The 16,860-nt window shown below is 41.9% G+C and overlaps 1 protein-coding gene across 1 annotated transcript in view; it reads right to left on the reverse strand.

The window, feature by feature from the left end:
• slc25a16 (solute carrier family 25 member 16) overlaps window positions 1–16,860 on the reverse strand; it is a 144,279-nt gene that overhangs the window by 6,649 nt on the left and 120,770 nt on the right. Inside the window, exons 6-8 of the mRNA XM_068052382.1 lie at window positions 14,494–14,560; window positions 13,512–13,674; window positions 3,154–3,222 (exon numbers count right to left, since the gene is read on the reverse strand). Of these exons, the coding sequence (XP_067908483.1) occupies window positions 3,154–3,222; window positions 13,512–13,674; window positions 14,494–14,560 (299 nt within the window). The remainder of the gene's footprint in view (window positions 1–3,153; window positions 3,223–13,511; window positions 13,675–14,493; window positions 14,561–16,860) is intronic.

The following is a 16,860-nucleotide window of genomic DNA, read 5'->3' on the forward strand; positions in this document are numbered from 1 at the left end:
GCAGCAAACAGATATTTTTGGTTTGGCAGGCTCTAACTAGTGGGGTACTGCCAGGATCAATATTTGGACGGCAGCTATTTACAATCTATATTAATGACTTAGATGAGGGGACTGAATGTAACATATCCAAAGTTGCTGACAATAAAAAGTTAGGTGGGAAAGTAAGTGGTGAGGAGGTGCAAAGAGGCTGCTGAGGAATATAGGCAGGTTGGCTGAGTGGGCAAGAACCTGGCAGATGAATACAATGTGGCAAAGTGCGTAGTTATCCACTTTGGTAGGAAAATTTTTTAAAAAGAATATTTTTTGAATGGTGAGAGACAGGGAAATGTTTGCATTCAGAGGGACCTGGATGTCCTTGTACATGAATCACAGGACATTAATCCATACAGGGACAGCAAGTAATTAGGAAGACAAATGGTTTGTTAGTTTTTGTTACAAAGGGATTGGAGTATAAGAATAAAGATATCTTACTAAAATTATACAGGGCATTGGTGAGGTCACACATGGAGTACTGTGTTCAGTTTTGCTCTCCTTACCTAAGGAAGGAAATTCTAGCCCTGGAGGAGAACAACAAAGGTTCACTAAAATGGCTCCTAAGATGAGGAGAGACTAGGCCTATATTACCCAAAGTTTAGAAGAATGAGAAGTTGTCCAATTGAAACATATAAAATTCTCAAGGGGTTTGACAGGGTAGATGCTGAGTAAATGTTTCCTCTGGCTGGGAAATCTAGAACAAAGGGTCAGAGTCTCAGAATAAGGCATTGGAAATTTAGGAATGAGATGAGGAGAAATTTCTTCATTCAAAAGGTTGTGGATCTTTGTTATTCTCTACCCCAGAGGGCAGTGGATGTGCAGTTGTTGAGTGCATTCAAGACAGAGGTCGATAGATTTTTGGGTATTAAGGGCTATGAGAATAGTGAGGAAGGTGGAGTTAGAGTCATAGAGTTATACAGCACAGAAACAGGCCCTTCGGCCCATCGTGTCTGTGCCGGCCATCAAGCACCTAATTTATTCTAATCCCATTTCCCAGCCTGTAGCCTTGTATGCTATAGCTTTTCAAGTGCTCATCTAAATACTTCTTAAATGTTGTGAGGGTTCCAGCCTCTACCACCTCTTCAGGCAGTGCGTTCCAGATTCCAACCACCCTCTGAGCGAAAACTTTTTTCCTCAAATCCCCTCTGAACCTCCTGCCCCTTACCTTAAATCTATGCCCCCTGGTTATTGACCCCTCCACTAAGGGAAAAATTCTTTTCCTATCTAACCTATCAATGCCCCTCATAATTTTGTACACCTCAATCATGTCCCCCCTCAGCCTTCTCTGCTCCAAGGAAAACAACCCTAGCCTTTTCAGTCTCTCTTCATTGCTGAAATGCTCCAGCCCAGGCAACATCCTGGTGAATCTCCTCTGCACCCTCTCCAGTGCAATCACATCCTTCCTATAGTGTGGTGCCCAGAACTGTACACAAGTGTGCCCAGCTGTGGCCTAACTAGCATTTTATACAGCTCCATCATAACCTCCCTGCTCTTATATTCTATGCCTCGGCTAATAAAGGCAAGTATCCCATATGCCTCCCTAACCACCTTATCTACTTGTGCTGCTGCCTTCAGTGATCTATGGACAAGTACACCAAGGTCCCTCTGTACTTCCTAGGGTCCTACCATCCATTGTATATTCCCTTGCCTTGTTAGTACTCCCAAGATGCATCACCTCACACTTCTCAGGATTAAATTCCATTTGCCCATCATACCAGCCCATCTATATCGTCCTGTAATCTAAGGCTTTCCTCCTCACTATTTACGACACTACCAATTTTCGTGTCATCTGTGAACTTACTGATCATACCTCCTATATTCACATCTAAATTATTAGTGTGCACTACAAACAGCAAGGGCCCCAGCACCAATCCCTGTGGTACACCACTGGTCACAGGCTTCCACTCGCAAAAACAACCCTCGACCATCAACCTCTGCCTCCTGCTACTAAGCCAATTTTGGATCCAATTTGCCAAATTGCCCTGGATCCCATAGCTCTTACCTTCTTAACCAATCTCCCATGCGGGACCTTATCAAAAGCCTTACTGAAGTCCATGTATACTACATTAACTGCTTTACCCTCATCTACACATCTAGTCACCGCCTTGAAAAATTCAATCACGTTAGTTAGACACGATCTCCCCCTGACAAAGCCATGCTGACTATCCCTGATTAATCCCTGCCTCTCCAAGTGGAAATTAATCCTGTCCCTCAGGATCTTTTCCAATAGTTTCCAACCACTGATGTTACAGTCACCAGCCTGTAATTACCTGGCTTATCCCTGCTACCCTTCTTGAATAATGGTACCACATTCGCTGTTCTCCAATCCTCTGGTACCTCTCCTGTGGCCAGAGAGGATTTGAAAATTTGTGTCAGTTGAGATAGAAGATCAGTCCTGATCTTATTTGATGATGGAGTAGGCTTGAAGAGCCAAACGGCCTACTCCAGCTCCTATTTCTTATGTCCTAACCCCAGGGTCATTGTTGCTTTCCCCACAGGAATAAAGACTAACCCCTAGGTCACGACATTCTTTTCCACAGAGAGAGAGAGAGAGACAGAATGATGTCAGGCAGTGGTTAATGGGTAGGGTGGTGTTTGAGTAACAGGACCTAGGTTTGAATATCACCCAATTCTGATCATCGCAGCCCATGAAATAGTAGCAAACAGATAAAGCCTCTGTGGGGGTGTGGGTAGTTTCATCTAAATGGATGAATGTATTTAAATAGCTCACGCCCCCAAATTTGTGTGCTGGCTTCTATAAACTTGCTGACACCGTAAGCCCAAATCAGTGGGCACTGGAGCCCGGATCAGCCTGTGAAGCTGTATTCTCAGATTTTCATTGAATATTCCTTTTTGCTTTTGGTGAGAGTTTCTAGTATTTTTTTAAAAATGTAATACCCCTCTCTTGCATTCAGACATTAAAATTGCACACTCATTGGGTAGTAAATGCTCAGCTGTTAGCTTATAGTGCTCAATTAGAAAGCATTTGTGACACTGATTTCAGTATGGTTGTACTAAGTGAAGAGTGCCTTATTGTCTGGCAGAGAGGGGGACTGGGACTTTCTGTCATGTCACATTCTCTGTAATTATCAGAAACACATCTATAGAGATTATACTTACACATATTTATCAGCTTCAGTGAGAACAGAGCCCAACTGCATTCGCCTCCGAGCCACATCTAGTGGGTATCTACAACACAAACAAAAATTCAGCACACTCCCTGCAAATATGTTGCAAGTATTTCTGTTCATAATTTAAAAATGCCAGTGATATGATTTGTGCAATCAGTTTTCCGAAGTTTTAATGATTTTTTGCCTGGGCCCACCTATCTCGCCTGATTCAGCAATTGTGTCCTTGAATGGAAAATTGTCAAAGACACTCCATTATTTAAGAGAGACAGATAAATTAGGAAATGATAGTCCTATTAGTCTAATGTCAGCTGTGGGGAAGTAACTACAATCTGTTATTAGAGACAGAGTGACTGAGCACTTATGAGCTAATCAGACAGCCAGTGTAGATTGGTAAAGGGTAACTCATGGCTAATGCACCTAGTTGAATTTTTTGATGAAATAACTAACATGGTAGATAAGGGGTGTCTAATAATGAAATTTACATGGAATTCCAAAACAAAAACAAATTGGAGGCAAACTATTGGCTTGGATAAAGAATGGGTTAGGAGATGGGAGACAGAGAGTTGGGATAATGGGTCTGTACTCAAATTGGCAGGATATGACTAACAGTATCCCCCAAGGATCAGTACTGGGGCCACAGCTTTTCACTATATTTATAAATGACTTGGATGGACGAATCGAGCACTGTATATCTTAAGTTTGCTGACAACAGTAAGTTAGGTGGCACAGTAAGTAATGTAAATGGGAACAATAAGTTGCAAAGGAAAACAAACAGATAAAATGAGTAAAATTGTGGCAGATGAAGTTCAAAGTGGGAAAGTGTGAGGTCATCCACTTTTGACCTGAGAAAGATAGAACAGAAAAATTTCTAAATGGTGAGAGGTTAAGAACTATGGAGCAGCAAGTAGATTTAGGGGTCAAAAACAGAAATCACTAAAAACTAGCAGACAGGTACAATAAAAGACATAGGTCGCCATTGGTGAGACAGTCAATCGCAACATTAATAGCTCTAGAGAAAGACAGAAAGTACAATTTTATTTCTGTTACGACTGAGGCGAGAGCAATGCACTATCAATTCAGTCCCATTACTCCACAGGTCACAACGTATCAGTAACGTTTCCCACCTACTGGAAATTAGCCAAATTAAACACTTTATTAACCCCCAGAATAAAATACACCAAACCAGGTATCTTTAAACAACAAATTAACTATTAATAAACTAAATCTTAAACAACACTGAGATAAATTTATGTTTGAAAAGACTTTATAACTTCTTATTCCTCTAACCCCCATGCACAGATACATACATTCAAAAACCAACGGTAAACTGGTTCCAAAATGATATTTTAAATTAGAGCGGTTTCATAGGAATAAATAAAATAACTGGGTTGTAAGTCTTGGTTGGTTACTTTCCCAGAATGGTGAGGTGTCCCAGAGTTGAATAGTCAGATGCCAGTCGAAGTCTCCAGGCGGGTTTGATGAACAGTCTGTAATGGATAGGCATCCAAGGCAGTTCAGCGGATGCAGGCATCACACAGATCTTTCAGCAAAGAGAATAGCAACAGGTTTATTTGGATTTTGAATAAGCAGTCAAGAGTGGAAACTTTCCTGAGAATTCCAGTACTCCCAGAAACACAAAAGGCAACAGAAAGTCACTCCTGAGGCAGAGACTTCTTAACAGACTGGAAGTAAAAAGGAATTTGCTACCTCCAACAATGCAAAGGTTCCTTTTCAGCGGTTTGTTCCTCTTTAGGCGAAACACAGCCTGTAGGTCAATGTGTATTTTCTGCTGAGAGTCAAATCCTTCCTTCAGTGAGTACTGGTCTCCAGATCAAACCGGTTCTAGCCAGTCTTTACACACAGTCAAACTGATACAATACAGCGTGTGACTCCTCTCTCTCTTGCTGTTGCTTATGAACAGCGGCAGTTCGCACTCACACTGTTCCCAGAGAATATAAAAACTCTCAGTCTTAAAGGTACAGACCCCCACTTAGTTTTTCTGTAACAGAGAAAAAAACTTCCACGACACCTCCGTCCTTGGCAAAATGAAACGCCATTACTGAATGCGTTTCATTACAATACAAAACAGAAACTGAAAATAAAACACTCCAAACATATTTTCACATTCACGCCCCCATTCACGCTACTGGTAATTAACAGAATTTTTCTTTGTACCATTGCCATTCATGTAACATAACTAGGTTTAATTTGTGACAACGCTTCGGCGATAACACTGTTTTTCCCCGAATATATGTATAATCTTCAAATGATTAGGCTATAACAATAAACTCCATCTAGATTTTCTGGCACTTTGGCTTTTAAACTTTTCCACAAATGTTAATGGGTTATGGTCAGTGTATATTAGTGTTTCTTTATAGCCTTGGTGGACATATACTTCGAAATGTTTGAGAGCCAGCAATAGTCCTAATGTTTCTTTTCCTACCGTGGAATACTTTTTTTGGTGGCGATTTAGTTTTCTTGAATAGCACCCTACTGGTATCTCTATGCCCGATTCGTCATCCTGCAACAGGACTGCACCAATCCCCAGATCTCTAGCATCAATCACTACCTTGAAGGGTTTAGCAAAATTTGGCCAGCCGACACTGGTTCATTAGTTAAGATTGCCTTTAGCTTTTCAAAAGTTGCCTGGCATTCATCTGACCATACTACTTTGGTTTTCCTTTTCTGTAGCAAGTCAGTTAATGGAGCAGCTACAGCACTAAAATTTGGTACAAATTTCCTGTAGAAACCCCACATCCCTAAAAACCTCATTATCTCATGTTTAGTTCTAGTGATAGGGAATTCCACTAAGGCTTGTACTTTTGCCGTTTTTGGCAATACTTGTCCTTGCCCCACTGTGTGTTCGAGTAACTCCTGCATTTCCAAATTTGCTTTTTGCCAGGTTTACCATTGCTTGCAGTTTTTTTAAACAGAGTTTTTAGCTGGTTTAAGTGTTCTTTCCAAGTGTTACTGCATATTAGTACACCATCAAGATGCACGACACAGTTAGGAACACTGCACCTGATTCATTAATCTCTGAAAAGTTGCTGGGGCATTTTTTAACCCGAATGGTATCACTCAGCACTGATAAAGACCGTCTGGTGTGACTAAAGCTGATATTTCTTTAGCTCGAGGAGTCAAAGGAACTTGCCAGTATCCCTTTAACAAGTTGATCTTTCTAAGAAACCTAGCACTGCCCATTCTGTCAATACACTTCTAAGCAAGAAATTCGGTAGGAGTCTGCCTTCGTTACTGCATTGACTTTTCTGCAGTCTATGCAAAGTCAGGTTGATCCATCAGGTTTAGGCACTAAGACTATTGGTGAACCCCAGCTGCTTTGACTAGGTTCAATTAAGTTATTTTCCAGCATGTGTTGGATTTCTGCTTTTACTTGGGCCTGTTTGGCTGGACTTAAGCAGTAAGGATGCCGTTTTAAAGGAACGGATTCCCCTATATCCACATCATGTGTGGCTAAGGTTGTACATCCTGGCTTACCCTTACACACACTTTTAAATGTTGTGAAAGGCCTGGTTAGGTCTTCATGTTGTTTAGCAAAGCAATTTTCCAAGCCATTCTGTATTCGATGACTTGATAGTTGGAGGTTCAATCTAAGAATTGTCTAGACCTCCTTCTGCCTCATCCTCATTATCCTTTTCCTTCTCAACAGTCCCCACTACCTGACATACCTGTACTGACTTAGCCTCCTCCCTGCAATAATATTGCTTTAACATATTGATATGACATATCCGATTCTTATTCTGGTGATCAGGGTTGTCAATCAAATAATCTACCATACCCACTGAACTGCGCTTTTACTGGTTTCCCCTGTAACGGTAAAATTGTAGGTCTTTGCATTCTTGTCTGCCCATTTTTTCATATTGGCGTGACATGTTTTAAGGTGTTCCTGAGCCACATCGTAAGCTTTTGTGAACCTTTCCCGGAACACAGATACATAGTCTAGTATAGAAAATTCACTCCTTTCTCCTAAGACTATGTCTTTGATGAGTTTTAGAGGACCTCTTACTTCATGCTGTTGATGTAGTGTACATTGACTTTCAAAAGGCATTTGATACAGTGCCACACAACAGACTTGTGAGCAAAGTTCTGGCTCATGGAATAAATGGGACAGTAGCAATGTGGAAATGAAATTGGCTGAGTGACAGGAAACAAAGAGTAGTGGTTAATGGATGTTTTTCGGGCTGGAGGAAGGTTTGCAGTGGAGTTCCCAGGGGTCAGTGTTGGGACCTTTGCTTTTCCTGATCTATATTAATGATCCAGACCTTGGTGTACAGTGCACAATTACAAAGTCTGCAGACAATACAAAACTTGGAAGCATTGTGAACTGTGAGGAGGATAGTGTCGAACTTCAAAACGACATAGACAAGATGGTGGAATGGGCAGACAGGTGGCAGATGAAGATCAATGCAGAGAAAAGTGAAGTGATTCATTTCGGTAGGAAGAACATGGAGAGACAATATAGAATAAAGGATGCAATTCTAAAGGGGGTGCAGGAGCAGAGGGACCTAGGTGTATATGTGCATAAGTCATTGAAGATGGTAGGACAGGTTGAGAGAGTGGTTAATAAAGCATACAGTAACCTGGGCTTTATTAATAGGGGCATAGAATACAAGAGCAAGGAAATTATGTTGAACTTGTATAAGACACTCGTTCGACCTCAGCTGGAGTATTGTGTCCAATTCTGGGCGCCGCACTTGAGTAAAGACATGAGGGCATTGGAGAGAGTACAGAAAAGATTCATGAGAATGGTTCCAGGGATAAGGAATTCAGTTATGCAGATAGATTGGAGAAGTTAGGACTGAGAGATGATTCGATCGAGGTATTCAAAATCATGAGGGGTCTGGGCAGAGTAGATAGAGAGAAACTGTTTCCACTCGTGAAAGGATCAAGAACGAGAGGGCACAGGTTTTAAACTATTTGGTAAGGGAAGCAAAAATTACATGAGGAAAAACTTTTGCAACCAGCGAGTTGTTAAGGTCTGGAATGCACTGCCTGAGAAAGTGGTGGAGGCAGATTTAATTGAAGCATTCAAAAGGGAATTAGACAGTTATACGAAAAGGAAGAATGTGCAGGGTTATGTGGAGAAGGCAGGGGAATGGAACTGAGGGAGTTGCTCTTTCAGACAGCTGGTGCATACACAATGGGCCGAATGGCCTCCTTCTGTGCTGTAATGATTGTGATGCCCGTAAACCAATTCGAAAGGACTAAAACCTGTAGACTCATTTGGTAAATCTCTGCTGGCAAATAAAAGTCTAGCCCTTTATCCCAGTCTTGTGGATATTCATGACAGTTTGTTCTAATCATTGTTTTGAGATTTTGATGGTACCTCTCTAAAGCTCCCTGTGTCTGTGGGTGATATGCTGAAGATTTCAACTGTCTGACCCAAATTGGCCATGATTTCTTGAAATATCTTAGACATGAAATTAGAACTTTGATCCAACCGAACTTCAAGGGGTAATCCATATCTTGTTAGCTTTTCTACTACTATTTTAGCAGTAACTGGCCTCAAAGGAATGACCTCTGGAAATCGAGTAGCCATATCCATGATAGTAAGTGGGTACTGATGGCTCACTTTTGTTTTTGGCAAGGGTGCTACACAGTCTACCAACACCCTGCTAAATGGTTCCTCAATCACTGGCATGGTGCCGGTTTTATGGTAGGTTGCGCTTTTCCCACCATTTGGCATGTATGGCATGTCTTACAAAATTGCCTCATATCCTTTGTAAGGCTTGGACAGCAATAATGTTGACTTATAGGTAATTTAGTCTTTTAAATCCCCCTATGTCTTGCAAAAGGAATGTCATGTGCTAACCTTAATAATTCCTGGCGATATTGAGGTGGTACCACTATCTGTCAAACAACCAGCCAGTCTTCATCTGCAGGTCTATGAGGCAGTCTCCATTTCCTCCTTAAAACCCTATCTTCAATATAATAGTCTTCTGGAATGCCTTTCACCTCAGTTTCTGTCAGAGCCGATTGTGCCATTCTGTATAACTCTGGATCAGCTTGCTGTGCTGCAATTATAGAAGATCTGTTGAACATCTCATTTGGATGATCTAAATCCCCAAATAAGGTTTTAGATACTCGGCTATCTGTTTGTGGTGCCAATTTTACCTCCGACAATGGAGCCTGTTTAGCCAATGCTCGGGTGATTACACATGCAAGAAATATTCCTGTAAATGTTCTGTTTCTTTAAGTTCACTTGGTTTCTCTGGATTTATAGGAGAAACTGATACTTTTGATCTGGTCATATCATTTCCTAGGAGTAGATCAATTCCCTCTACTGGCAAACTATGGACAACTCCTACAGTTACCATCCTCAATATTAGGTCACACTCTAGGTGCACTTTATATAAAGCTACGGGTATATACTCCCTGCCAATTCCATTAACTAAAACTTTAGCGTTCAGGGCGCTCTCTGGTGGAAACGTTATACCTTTCCCCAGAAAAGGTGTTTGGGTTGCTCTTGTATCCCTAAGTATTATGATGCGTTTTCCTGCCTCACTTAAAGGATATGGAGTTCCTTTTCCTTTTGACAAGAATTCATTATAACCTTTGGATATCTTATTCTTAACCTCTGCACTCACTTTAGTTTTTGTATCTGGTTTTACAGCTGCCGTTAAAGCTGCAGCCTGGTCTGCTGGACTCTCAGTCAGAGCTCCTTTCTCTGCATTAGCTTTGTGTTCCCCAACAAGCCTCGCAATTTCCAGCATTCTGAACAAAGATGACCCGTTTGGTGGCAATGATAACACTTCGGCTTGCAGACCTCACTTCTACTTTCAGCACCTTCCTTTCTGGCCTGAGGTGATCCTGGGGCATTACCAGCTGTTCCCTCTTGCCTTCCTTCCACTCTCCCACTTTCTACCCTTCTCGGGTTTATGGGGGTGACGGACAAAAGGTTTTAGTTTATTCACAAGCTCAAAATCATCAGCAATTTCTGCTGCTTGCCAAGCCTGTAAAATTTTCAGGTTATCTTCATGAGTTCTCAGTACTGAAGGGATGGAATTTTTAAACAGTTCCAAGAGAAACAATTCTCTAAGGTCCTCATATGTGGTTTCCATCTTTAATGCCCATATCCAATGGTCAAAATTAAATTGCTTTACCCTCTCAAATTCTACATACATCTGCCCAGCCAATCTCCGTAAGTTCCGAACTTCTGACGGTAAGCTTCAGGGACTAACTCATACACAGTGAAAATAGCCTTTTTTGCCATCTCATAATCTGCTCAAGCCTATTCAGGAAGCATGGCATAAACTTCATGAGCTCTGCCCATCAACCTGCTTTGCATAAGCAGTGTCCAGCTTTTCTTTGGCCATTTCATTTGTTTGGCTATTTTTTAAAAGATATGAAAAATGCCTCTATGTCCCTTTCCTCAAACTTTGATGGGTCCTGGGCTGAATTCAGATTCTTCCTGACCAGAACTTTCCCTGGATTGAAGACTCCCCTTTGTCTTAGTTACATCTATTTTAACCAAAGTTCCCTCTCTTCTCTTCCACTTTCTCTCTGAAATTCAAGTTTTCTTAATTCTTTCTCAGATCAAGTTTCTAACTGAATCTTAGCCAATTCAACTGCATCACTCTTTGACTTACTATCTTCTAATTTTGGGCTTTAACGACAATTATCTCTGCTTTTTCAGCACCTGATTTCAATACGAACCCCGATTGTGCTGCCAGATCTTTTAGTTTAACCTTAGTTAAAGTTTTCAAGTCACTGAGGAACACATTCTCCTTTCCCAAAGAAGCTGCAGCAATTGCTAATGCCATTTCGATGGTATAACCTACCCTATTATACAAGAAACCTGGTTCTTCTATTTTTGTCTTTCAAATTACTACTCCCCTTATAATTCACGTAATTGGCATTGGATTGGATTTGGACGATCGTGCCCCCAAATAATATGTTACGACTGAGGCGGGAGCAATGCACTGTCAATTCAGTCCCATTACGCCACAGGTCACAGCATATCAGTAACGTTTCCCACCTACTGGAAATTAGCCAAATTAAACACTTTATTATCCCCAGAATAAAATACACCAAACCAGGTATCTTTAAACAAAAACAAATTAACTATTAATAAACTAAATCTTAAACAATATTGATATAAATCTACGTCTGAAAAGATTTTATAACTTTTATTCCTCCTAACCACCATGCACACACACACAAATTCAAAAACCAATGGTTAACTGGTTTCAAAATTATGTTTTAAATGAGAGCTGTTTCTTAGGAACAAAATAACTGGGTTCTAAGTCCTGGTTGATTACTTTCCCGGAACGGTGAGGTGTCCCAGAGTCGAATATTCAGATGCCAGTCAAAGTCTCCAGACGAGCTTGATGAACAGTCTGTAATGGATAGGCATCCAAGATGGTTCGGCAGCAGCAGACATCACAGAGATCTTTCAGCAAAGAGTATAGCAACAGGTTTATTTGGATTTTGAATTAGCAGTCAAGAGTGGAAACTTTCCTGAGAATTCCAGAACTCCCAGAAACACAAAAAGCAACAGAAATTCACTCCTGAGGCAGAGACTGGAAGTAAAAATGAATTTGCTACCTCCAATAATTCAAAGGTTCCTTTCCAGGGTTTTTTTCCTCTTTAGGCAAAACACAGACTGTAGGTCAATGTAGATTTTCCGCTGAGAGAGACAAATCCTTCCTTCAGTGAGCACGCTTCGCTGGTCTCCAGATCAAACCGGGGCGGCACAGTTGTGCAGTGGTTAGCACTGCAGCCTCACAGCTCCAGGGACCCGGGTTCGATTCTGGGCACTGCCTGTGTGGAGTTTGCAAGTTCTCCCTGTGTCTGCGTGGGTTTTCTCCGGGTGCTCCGGTTTCCTCCCACAAGCCAAAAGACTTGCAGGTTGGTAGGTAAATTGGCCATTATAAATTGTCACTAGTATAGGTAGGTGGTAGGGAAATATAGGGACAGATGGGGATGTTTGGTAGGAATATGGGATTAGTGCAGGATTAGTATAAATGGGTGGTTGATGGTCGGCACAGACTCGGTGGGCCGAAGGGCCTGTTTCAGTGCTGTATCTCTAATCTAATCTAATCTAATCTAAACCGGATCTAGCCAGTCTTTACACACAGTCAAACTGATACAATACACCATGTGACCTCTCTCTCTCGCTGTTGCTTAGGAACAGCTGTAGCTTGCACTCACACTATTCCCAGACAATACAAAAACTCTCAGTCTTAAAGGTATACAAAACCACCCCCCCCCAGTTTTTTTTAACAGAGAGAAACAACACTTCCATGACAGTCGCAAATCCAATTTTTAAATTCAAATATTGTTACAGTAAAATATTTAAGTAGGATATCCATCAATTATTAGGTCCCAAATGGTGAACTGCATCCAGTTCTGGTCACCACACTTTAGGAAGGATGTAAAGGTCCTTGAAAGGGTGCAAAGGAGATTTACTAGAATGATTCCGGGGGAGGTGGTGGAAGCAGGTACCATAATGACATTTAAGAGGCATCTTGACAAATACATGAATAGGATGGGAATAGAGGGATACGGTCCCCGGAAGTGCAGAAGGTTTTAGTTTAGGCAGGCATCAAGATCGGCGCAGGCTTGGAGGGCCGAATGGCCTGTTCCTGTGCTGTACTGTTCTTTGATTCCAGGGATGGGGGATTTAGTTACCAGATTAGGTCGGAAAAACTCAGTTTGTTCTCCTTAGGACAAAGGATATTGAGGGGAGATTTAATAGAAATGTACAAGATTATGACAGGTTCAGATAAGTTAGACAAGGAAAAACCGTTCTCATTAACTGATGGTACAAGGACCAGGGGACAGAGATAGAGGGTTTTGGGCAAGAGATATGGGGAGAGTATGAGGAAGCATTTTTTTTTTTTAAATGCAGTGGGTGATAATGACCTGGAACTTGCTGTCTATAAGGGTGGTAGAAGTGGAGACAATCAAAGATTTCAAAAGGAAATTGGATTTTTGTTAGGCAAGGGTATTAAGGGTTACGGAAAAAAAGGCAGGCAGATGGTGTTAAGATACAAATCAGTCATGATTTAATTGAATGCGGAACAGGCACGAGAGGCTGAATGGCCTACTCCAGTTCTTATGTTCCACTGTATCCTGTTACAATCTGATCAGCGGGAACCCACGACAATCTGATCACGGGAACCCGTTGCAATCTGATCACGGGAACCTGTTACAAACAGATGACCTGTTTCAACTATCTGCAATTTGGATGAAAGTGGTGCTAGCAAAATGTAAAATACAACTGATTTCTTTTATAACTAATTGTATACTATGAAAACTACTTCCAGTAAAGCACAGCCCATGCTCCCCTCCCCTTTCCTCCCTGTTGTGCAGATGAACACTTACGATACTGTTTGAGCAATTGCTCCTGCTATTCCACCACATAGCAAGTTCACATGCGTTTTTAAAACCAAAACACTGGGATTGTCAGAAGAAGGCCTTCCGAGCATGCCAGGAGCCTGACTGAGGCCAATACTCTTCAAGGTGCCAAAAGTGAAGAACGAAATTCCTGAAATTAATATTTAACAATATAAAGTAAATGTCTGGAATAACAAAACCCACAAATACTGGATATCCAAAACAAGAACAATTACAACTGGCTCTTTTGATTAAACCAAGATATGAACAGAAGGGGTTACTAAAACAGCAGGATTAGGGCCCATGAAATAAGTGCAGGAGAAAACCGCAGTGAGGGACATCGCACATGATTTAGCTTTGTGGATGTTTACTGTGGGTTCTGGAGTAGAATACAGTAGCATAATGGTAATGTTACTGGACGAGGAATCCAGAGGCCTGGACTAATGATCCAGAAACCCACGTTCAAATCCCACCACAGTAGTTGGGGAATTTAGATTCAATTAATTAAGTAAATCTGGAATAAAAAGCTAGTCTCAGTAACGCTGACAGAATTGTCATGAAAACCCATCTGGTTTCCTAATGTCCTTTTGGGAAGGAAATCTGCTATCATTACCCGGTCTGGCCTGTTTGAGACTCCAGACCCAAAACAATGTGGTGATCTTAACAGCCCTCTGCAATCACATTGCAAACCACTCTGTTGTCTCATCACCACCTTCTCAGGGGCAATTAGGATGGACAATAAATGCTGGCCTTACCAGTGATACATCCCGTGAATGAATTAAAAAGAATCTTTGCGATGAAGCAGTTCATGATGTTCATACTTGATATTAGAAATGAAAGCTGGAGAATGGGAAGGGCAATTTTTAAATGCACCATAGCCCTCAGTCCTTACTGAAATATATTAAATGTCACGGCAGACAACAAAATGCACAAATGAGAAAAGTAGATGCTCTTTGACCCCATAGAATACCTGCATAAGGAGCCATGCCAATGATCGTAGGAGTCAAGCCTCTGTAAAACCCTCGAAATCCTCCTTCCTTATAGACAGAAAAACCAAGATTTGGAATGTGAATAAACTTTCTCTTAAATCAATAGTTAGCCATAACTGTACAGAAACGAATTAGAAATGACTCCATGAACAGCAACAGCATCTCTCCAAACAATAGGTTTGAGTCTCAGGACATCTAAGCATTTCACTACTTGCCACAGCAGGGAGTTAGTATCAGATATTCCAACATTCGCTGCAAAGTGACCCCAGCAAACAAGACAATGAGCAGTGACAACAGCAGCAATAACTTGCATTTAAATAGCACCTTTAATGTAGTAAAACATGCCAAGACACTTCACAGCAGTATTATCAAACTAAATTTTACACCTTGATAGATAGCTACAGCCACCAATGGTGGAACGATTAAAATTGGGGATGCACAAGAGGCCAGAGTTGGAAAAGTGCAGATATATCAGGGGATTGTAGAGCTGTAGGAAGATACAAGGATAGGGAGGGGCGAGGCCATGAGGGATTTGAAAACAAGGATGTGAATTTTTAATAAAAGCAAAATACTGCAGATGCTGGAATTCTGAAATAAAAACAAGAAATGCTGGAAATACTCAGCAGGTCTGTCAGCATCTGTGCAGAGAGAAGCAGAGTTAATGTTTCAGGTCAGTGACCCTTGATCAGAATTTTTAAATTGGGCATTGCCAGACTGGGAGCCAATATACATAAGCGAGCACAGGGGTGATGGGTGAATGGGACTTGGTGCGAGTTAGAGGACACACGCAGCAGAATTTTGGATGAGCTCAAGTTTATGTAGGGTGGAAGATGGGAGGCCGGCCAGGAGAGCATTGGAATAGTTAAGTCTAGAGGTAACAAAGGCATGGGGATTCAGGCAACATTCTGGAGGTGGAAGTAGGTAGTCTTTGCGATGGAGCGGATATATGGCTGGAAGCTCATCTTGGAGTCAAATATGAGACCAAGGTTGAGAATGATCTGGTTCAACCTCAGACAGTTGCCAAGAAGAGGGATGGAGTGGTTGGCAAGGGAGCAGAGTTTGTGGCGGGGATCTTCGGTCTTCCCAATATTTAATTTCTGCCCATCCAGTTCTACATGTCAGGCAAGTAGTCTGACAAATCAGAGGCAGTGGAGGGGACGAAAGAGGTGGAGGTGAGGTAGAGCAGGCTGCTGTTGTGTACATGTGGACTTGACATGTTTTTGGATAATGTCGCGAAGGTGCAGCATGTAGATGAGAAATAGGAGGGGTTCCAGAGGTAACGGTGTGGGAGTGGGAAGAGAAGTCATTACAGATGATTCTTTGGCCACAACTGGACATATAAGAATGAGACCAGGCGGGGACAGCCCCACCCAGCTGGACAACGGAGGAGAGGCGTTACAGGAGGATGGTGTGGTCAACTGTGTCAAAGGCTGCAGACAGCTCAAGAAGGATAAAGAAGGATAGCTTGCCAGTCATAGTCACATAAGGTGTCATTTGTGACTTTGATGAGGGCAGTTTCAGTCCTGTAGCAGGGGCGGAAACCTGATAGAATTGATTAAGACATGGAGTTGTGGAACGTTGACTCGGATTTGGGAGTGAAAGCATGTTCAAAGACTTTGGAGATGGGGTAATAGTTTGCAAAGACAAAGGGGCAAGGGTGTTTTTTTTGAGGGGCGGCTGATGACAGCAGATTTGATAGGGAGGAGGACAGCACCTTAGCAGAGAGAGCCACTTAACAACAATAGCTAAAATGGTGGCCAGAAAGGGTAGTTGGGTGGTCAGCAGTCAGATAGCAATAGGTTCTAGGAAGCAGGAGGTTAACACTCCAAGAGCAGACTGTAAGTTACAGTCTTTACTCTCACTGGTTAACAACAGGGTTGAGGGAGCAGGAGGTAGGTTTTACGGACAAGACGAGCTCATAAACAGAAATAGGAAAGAAACTAGAGAGATGAGAGTTCAGGGCTAGGGCAGGGGACCTTTAGTGCATGGTTGGCCCAGTAGGCTAGGGGAAAGGGTAAAGTGCTAGAGGCAGCTGAATGAATGGTCTCAATGTGAGGAACAAAGAGGTCCATGAGCTCCTTTCCCTAGTTGGTAAGGGTGGAGGAGACATGGGAGAAGATGATTCCCGAGAGAAGAGAAGCCAGAGCTATCTTTGCATTCCAGGATGATCTGGTAATAGTGAGCAGTTTTAGTAGACGAGAGCAGGACCCAATTGTGCTTTATGTGGTTCAGTTCAATCTGTAGTGAATGTTTAGAGTGGTTATCTGCCATATCAGTTTAAATATGCATCCCTTGGACTTAAAGCAGTGAAGATGGAGGCCTTACCACAGGAACAAACAAGACGGGAG

This window comes from Heterodontus francisci, chromosome 20, assembly GCF_036365525.1.
Source record: "Heterodontus francisci isolate sHetFra1 chromosome 20, sHetFra1.hap1, whole genome shotgun sequence".
Taxonomy (NCBI): Eukaryota; Metazoa; Chordata; class Chondrichthyes; order Heterodontiformes; family Heterodontidae; genus Heterodontus; species Heterodontus francisci.